The following is a 7,417-nucleotide window of genomic DNA, read 5'->3' as shown; positions in this document are numbered from 1 at the left end:
CCTAGGACATGGGGCTAAAGTCTGCTTACCCCTGCGTCCGGCCTCCCAATGCCAAGAGCAGGGCTGGGGCTCTGGGAAGCCCCATGGTTTGGGGAGGGTTCTTCTCATTACTACTCAGGGTTCTCACCTGGACACCAATTAGAGCCAAAACTCCTACCTCTGTGACACTGGAGCCACCCGTTACACCGAGGTCCTCCCGTCCCTGTGACTCCCAGGCAAAACTGAAGGGCTCTGCACTGTGCACCCCAAGATAAGAACATGTGGGAACCTCTGTGCTGAGGAGAGTCCCCTCATATCACTGAGTCCTAACCTTGATTCATTAGTTCTTGAGTCTCCCATCTCTGCAGAACTGGGGCCACCCCCACTAGACTCTTCTCTTCCTGCTACCATGCAGGCAGAAAAGGCGGCGGGGGGTGCTGTTCCCCAATCTAACAAGTCTCCTCTAGGCCTCCCAGGGTTACCAGCTCGGGCAGGAGCAGGGGAGATTTGGGGGGCCTCTTATGTTCTCAGGTGGGTGTTGCCCTCACCCCTCCACTGCCCTCACCTTGACACCAAGCACTGTGGTGTCTGGCCCGTTCTTGGGATGCCACCGTCAGCTGACCTGGGCTGCTCCCCTCAGATCTCACCTTCCTGGCACTACTGAGTTGGAAGTCAGGGTGAGCCAAATCCAGCCACAACTGTTCTGGGCCCCCAAGAGCTGACAGCTGGGGCACACTTCACGTGATCCCACTGTTCTGGTTGAGTCCTTTCCTCATTCTTCCTTCTAGGTCCCCACCCTCCACCCTTGATGTCTATTAGCGGTTCACACTACTCCCTCTACTGACCTGAGGTCACCCTCCGTAGACCAAGTCTCTAATGTTTCTGACAAGCCTATAGGTCTGAGGGCAGCCACAGGTTAGTCTGTGTGAGACCACCTATATCCTGGGGTGTTGATCTCCCATTCTCCTACAGAGCGTTCCACATCTTGGCTCCTGTCCCTGGATTAAAGGCTTCCTAGGGACGCCTGGGTGGCTCAGTAGGTTAGGCATCTGACTTCAGCTCAGGGCATGATCTCTCGGTTCGTGAGCTCACAGCTCAGAGCCTGGAGCCCGCTTCGGATTCCGTGTCTCCCTCACTCTCTGCTCCTCCCCCGCTTACGCTCTGTCTCTCTCTCTCAAAAACAAATAAACTTAAAAAAAAAATTTAAAGCCTTCCTAGGAAATGCTACGCCCCTGCAAACTCGAGATGAAGCTTGTAGATGAAATCGGTGTGGCAGGGGCGGCGGGACACGGGGCAGCTGTAGGGCTGTCAGAAAAAAAGCCGGCTGATTTATTCCTTCTCTTCATCAACTGGACTTAGCCTCTTCTGTGACTTTGGTTCTAACACACTGACTTTCTATGAGGCAGGGATGGAGATGATTTTGTGAGCCCCTATCTTTTGAGGTCATCTGGCGTTGCCTATGTAGATGATCATATTGTCGCCAAATGTCTTTTTCTTTATTCGCACCACTTGATAGTTTATTGTTCTAGCTGTGTATTCCACACCAGTAGCTTGTGCACAGAGCCCTCTTTTTCTCGCCTGAGACATATCTCAGGGTAGTGAAAGGAAACGTGAATCATGACACACAATATCCGAGTCTGGCTGAGAGGCGCAGCATAGCATGGGCTCTAGATGAATTCAGGCCATGGATCCACACTGGCCCTGCAACCTAGCAGCAGCGTGACCTCACTCACGTTAGCGTACTCTCTGAACCCCGGGTTCTTTATCTGCGGAGCAAGTTTGAGAAGCCCCGCCTCCCAAGACTGATGGATGTACAGAACATATGTGGCAAATCCAGCTCAGAGCCTGACAAGTACTGAGAGTTTTTTGAAGAGCAATTGTTCCCATGATTATTTTGACCCAGACAATATCACATACCACGCTGGGATTTTATTTTTTTAATTGAGGAGGAAGTCAAAGAATATGCAATATTCTAGAAAAAAACTCAAAAAACCCAAATCAGCCAAATTCTACTTCCTAAGTAAAACTAATATTTCTCCATAAAATGCTTAGTCATTTGATGTGGGCACGTAGTGGACTTCCCAGTTGGATATGCCATGAAGCTACTACAGGTGTGCAAACGGCAGGGACTTGCTACCCTCTCAACTGTGCTTGCGTTTAATCCATCTCTATTTTTTTTATTTAGAGAGACAGAGAGGGAGGGTGAGCAGGGGAAGGACAGAGGGAGAGAAAGAGAATCCTAAGTAGGTGCCACGGAGGGACTCAATCCCACAACCCTGGAATCATGACCTGAGTCGAAATCAAGGTTCGGGCCCTTGAGCGACTGAGCTGCCCAAGTGCCCTGATCCATCTCTGTTTTTACTCATTTCACCACCACCAAAAATCTAGACCTCATTTGGAATATTCCATATTACACAGAAGAATGCCTAATTTAGGTTTCTTTTTAATGGAGTGATTGACGCCCACCCCCTCCCCCCACCCCAGCCAGGGCAAAGTGGCTGACAATCACCCTTATTCTTTTTTTTTTTTTTTAATTTTTAAGAAATGTTTATTCATTTTTGAGAGAGAGAGCTGGGGAGGGGCAGAGAGAGAGGGAAACACAGAAACTGAAGCAGGCTCCAGGCTCTGAGCCATCAGCACAGATCCCAATGTGGGCCTCGAACCCACGAACTGTGAGATCACGACCTGAGCCGAACTTGGATGCTTAACTGACTGAGCCACCCAGATGCCCCCCACAATCACCCTTATTCTAAGAAACTCTCTGGACACTGAGTGCACAAAACACCTGGTTAGTGCACCTGCTCAGGAACAGCACAGCAGTCCTTCCACCCGTCCCAGGTGGGCGGGCACTTGTCTCTAGTTCCCCACATCCCTCAGGAACTGTTAGGAGCCATTTTCCATGGCCGACCTAGTCTGCCCGTTGAGAGACCCACCATCTGGGGTTCTGGTCCCCGCTCACCATTTCAACAGCTTCAGCTAACCCTCCATGCAGCCAAACTTAACATTCCCTCCCACAAAGGGACCGGCAGCTTCCCAGGCTCCCAACCTGCCTTGGCTCAGGGTATGTATCCCGGACTGCTTCCACGTAGAATCTCCTCCCTTGTTCTCCCTTCTGTTCACTGCCCTTCAGGATTAGGGATGTATCTCACCATGTTCCTTATGTGATAGCTTCTCTTCGACTCTGAAATGTCATTGGCAGGGTTTGGTCCTGGCGCACACATCCTAGAACTCACAGGAAGCCTTCCAAAGAGCAGGTGCTCCATTCATGCTTGGTGAACAAAAGGGATAGTGAGCAAGAATTCTAATTTACGACAGTTTGATTTCTCCCACATTCTTGAAAAGCTAAGCAAATCCAGGTATATACCTTTTAATTTTACCAAAAGAGTGAAAGAAATAAGAAAAACCAAGAATTAACCACTTTTTATTTATTTCACTATCTTGTTGCCTCAACTGTTTCACTGTGGGGTTCTCTTCCATTTTACTGAAACTCCCTATTCCAGTGCTATGTGTTTCTTGTACTGGATCAAAATAGAAGATGCAAGGGTTTTCAATTTGTCTTACAAAATACAAAACCGTTACTCTCAAACGTGGTGACCAGCAATACATATGCGAGCCACGTCATTCATAAACACACATTCTGAACTTACATCAACTTTTTAAAAAACAACACACTGGAAAGCTAAGAAACAAGGAGGTAAATCTGTATGCTATTTCTAAACAACAGGAACACAAAGAAGAACTATACTCTGCTGTCTCCAGCTCCACCTGACTCCCCATTGCTTTAAGGTTGACAGCACTTCCCGACTACAAAGTGAAGGCCCTGTCTTGGACTTCACTAGGGCTGAGAAGTGCTGCTGGACGAGGCCCCGGCGGCAGCTGTGGCCGCAGCTCTGGCCTGGGCTCTCTCTTCCTCATCTCGCAGAGCCTCCTCATAATGGGCCTGGAAGGCACTGGGGACAGTATCGCTGGCTTTGGCCAAAAACTCTAGGACCTTCATCTTGCTGGTTTCAGCGTGGGCCCTCGGACCCCACAGGAACTCATAGCGAGGAGGATCACTGTCGGGCACCTGGCGGTACTCTAGGTACTTTTCCTGCACCAGATCTCTGGTGATGAGCTTCCTGGGCTCCCCAAAGAGCGGGTGCCTCCTCCCAGCATAGACCCCCAACGCATTCAGGAATTCCCACATCTCCTCCTCGGTGGCACGGTTGTCATTCATGAAGATCACACTCAGGAGGGGCATCAGGAGCCCATTCTTGGGAAAGCCCACGCCATCGCTCAGACGCCCTTCGACGGGAAGATCCCCTTTCCTAACAAAGGCATAAGACTGACCGCTGGGGTCAGCCTCCTTCAGGTCAAGGCCAAAGACCAGCTCCATGCGCTCAGTGGTCTTCCGGAGGATCTCGGGGAATTGCTCCTGGTGCTCTTCGCTGATTATCTGCAGCATTTCTGCCTTTGTAATGGGTTCTCTCACTTTATACTTGTGCAGCAGAAATTGCACCAACAGGCCTGCCTCTTTGCTCAGATGATCTCTGAGAGCGCTTTCAGAGGAAGGCGGGGCGTGGGACAAACCTGGGCTTTCCTCCCCTTGGCTCTTGGCACCTTCATCAGAACTGGAGCCCGAAATGGCTGCAGCAGGGCCGCTGGCGGACCGGGTCCTGGGAGACTTCTGGGGAGAACCTGCTGCAGGGGGGCGCGGGGGAGCACCCTCAGAAACAGGCAAGGGGGAGGAGGGAGACTCTACCACTGCTGCAGTGGCCTGAGCTCCCGCGAGACCCTGGCTCTCACTTTGGGCCTTTTGGCGTTTCTCACGGGCACGGAGCTTACTCTTCTGACCTCGAGGCATGACCGTGCCTAGGAATGGCGGGCCGAGTGTCACTGGAAGGCCCGTGCTGTGGGCACCTGGAGGACGAGGATAAAAGGGTGTGAGTCCCTTCAGCAGGGAGGTGTCATTGTGGCTTTAAGAATGCCCCCCCCCCCCCACCATTGGTGTCCTTGACGGCGCTGCTGTAGGACTCCGCAGGGCTTCTGTTCTCTCAGTCTGTCCCCTGAGGACCTGCTGGAGGAAGTCAGAACTGCCGTAGGCCACAGCCTGCTAGTCCTGCCTGCATCCAAGACCCTCGCTTCTCTGCTCCTGTCTGATACAGCTCCCTGCCACCTAAGAAATGAGTCATCCCCCCCGACAGCGCTGCACACAGCCGTCCAGGCTGACACCACAGGGAAGACTTCACGCAGCCTCCTCTGTTCTGAAGTGGTTTTCCCCCAGTGCTCACACGGGATTTTTACCTTCACTCCCTGTAGGGCTTGGGACTCCTCTCTCTGCTGGACTGGGGCAGCCAGTCCTTAAACCAAGGCCCTCATTTACTGAAATCCTGCAAGCTGAAGTCAGGGGCCATCTGAATCTGTCAGCTCTGCCCTGGGCCTCCTAGGGGTTAGGCTTGGTGCAACCGTCACCACTGGGAGTTAACTGCTCCCCATTTCCTCACTCAGTATCCTCACCTTGCCACCTGACCGGTCCTGGGCCTCCACCTTCAGTGGGCCTGAGTCCACACCTTTTACACCAAGGTCTTTGCTTAAATGGGACCCCAGCGTTAGAAGCCAGGGTGAGCCACATCCTACCGAGGCTGCTGGGGGCCTACAAAGCCTGAGAACAAGGAGGGGACCCTATGGGATCCCACAGTTCTCCACTGGGTCATTAGCTCAGTCCTCACCCAGGGTTCTGATTTTGGCTCAGAGTAGGACTTCTGACTCCTCATTCTAATGAACTGAGTCAACCAGACCCAGATCAAGGTCCTCACTTCTCTTGTAGTAGGGTCCCCTCCCTAAGGAGAGAAAAACAAACCAAAACAAAACAAACCAAAACAAAAACCTCAAGGCAACTTGGCTATACGGGTACGGGTACGTGACAACATCCCTCACGACCTTGTAACATGAGACCACTTAATCACTGCATGTTTGTGTGCTCCCATATATGGGAGACAAAGAAGTAGAAAATATATAAAAAAACTATGCCATGTGGCGTTCGGGGCTCATTTCTTTGGGACGAACCCAACTGAGCGGTGCCTGCACGAATAAAGTTGCTTCCTGGAAAGAAAAGCCTCGGTGTCACGACTCTGTGCGAGAATCCTGCTACACTCTGAGTTGCTGGAGGGGAAGCCGGGACAAACCACATGGGGGGCACCTACCTAGAGCCTCCTGGAACCGAGAGCATGGGTATAGTTTTGGTCTGCCCCCTCTTTTGGGCTGAAGTCGTCTCCTTAGCACTCAGGGTTCTCACTCTGGACTCCCGTTAGGGCTTTGGTCTCCTCTTGCTGCAGAATTGGGGCCACTCCCCTAGACAACACCCTCCTCTCCCTGGAACATTTCAAGCAGGTCTGCTGGAACCTCCCAGAACTGATAGTTGTGTCAGTCCATATTCAGGATCTCCATCCTCCACTTAAATTCACGCCCTTTGGGCCAAGGTCCTCACTTTCCAAGTTCCACAAGGCTGAAGTCAGGGGACCCTCGGTACATCTGAGGCTGTATGGGGCCTTCGGGAGCTAAGAGTGGGGGAAGGGCTGTTTGGGACCCCACTGACATGCAACAAAACCTGGGACTCCTCCCTCTACTGATCGGGGTCCATCAGCCTCACGGCCAAGTCCTCACCTCCTTCGGTCGCTAGACAGGAAACTCAGGCCCACGGCATTTGGCCATCCCTGCCTGCTTCTCCTAGATCCGGTCGGACCCTCACCCCCTTTCAGGGGAAGGTCCCCTCATAAGCACTCAAGGTCTCACCGGGACTCCAGTTAGGGCCCAGGCTTCTTCCTGTGGCAAAACCGTGGCTTCCCCACTTAGGCCTAGGCCCTCCGCTCCATGGTGCCGACCACACCCAAGTGTGCCGGGGCTCCCGGTGCCGACGCTAGGGCAGCACTCTGTGGGGCTTCCTTGGTGCTGGGTGTGGTGGTGGCCTCAGTCCACATTCAGAGTCCTTACCTTGAAACCTGAGCAGGCCTGGAATTTCGCCCTCCACTAATCCGAGGCCCTGTCCCTCCGACGAACTCCCTCGCTTCCCAAACTTCCAAGGCGGAAGTCAGAGTGAGCCACAAACGGCCAACGCTGTTAGGGGGTTCTGAGGGCTGTCAGCAGGGGAGGATCTACGGCAACCCAAAGATCTCAATCCGAGCCGGTGACTCCTCCCTCTATCCACTTGAGTCCGCCAATCTCAGATGCTCCCTGAGTCCCTAGGAGGGGGGAGTCGGAGTGCTCCACGTCGAACTACCCCTGCCACGGGCTGCCAGGCCGGGCAGCAGGGGCGGGGGCTCTGGGCACCTCCTCTTTTGGGGAGGGGTCCTCGCTAGGATTCCGGGTCCTCACCTGAGCTCCAGTTAGGACCCGAACCCCTTCCTCTGTAATTGGCACTGCTCCCTTTCTCCCAGGGCCTCCCGAAAGAGAGACCCGGACA

The 7,417-nt window shown here is 53.0% G+C and overlaps 1 protein-coding gene across 1 annotated transcript; it reads right to left on the bottom strand.

Moving 5' to 3' along the window:
- Positions 1-3,428: 3,428 nt before the first annotated feature.
- On the bottom strand, positions 3,429-7,119 carry MAGEB17 (MAGE family member B17). The gene is made up of 2 exons (XM_007092264.3): positions 6,949-7,119; positions 3,429-4,878 (listed from the first exon to the last, which is right to left on the bottom strand). Exon 2 carries the CDS (start codon positions 4,820-4,822, stop codon positions 3,815-3,817), a length of 1,008 nt encoding a protein of 335 aa, XP_007092326.2. The 5' UTR covers positions 4,823-4,878; positions 6,949-7,119; the 3' UTR covers positions 3,429-3,814.
- Between the last annotated feature and the right edge of the window lie 298 nt (positions 7,120-7,417).

Source organism: Panthera tigris, chromosome X, assembly GCF_018350195.1.
Source record: "Panthera tigris isolate Pti1 chromosome X, P.tigris_Pti1_mat1.1, whole genome shotgun sequence".
Lineage (NCBI taxonomy): Eukaryota > Metazoa > Chordata > Mammalia > Carnivora > Felidae > Panthera > Panthera tigris.
The sequence above is the reverse complement of the archived record's forward strand: the minus strand, read 5'-3'. Positions and strand labels throughout refer to the sequence as shown.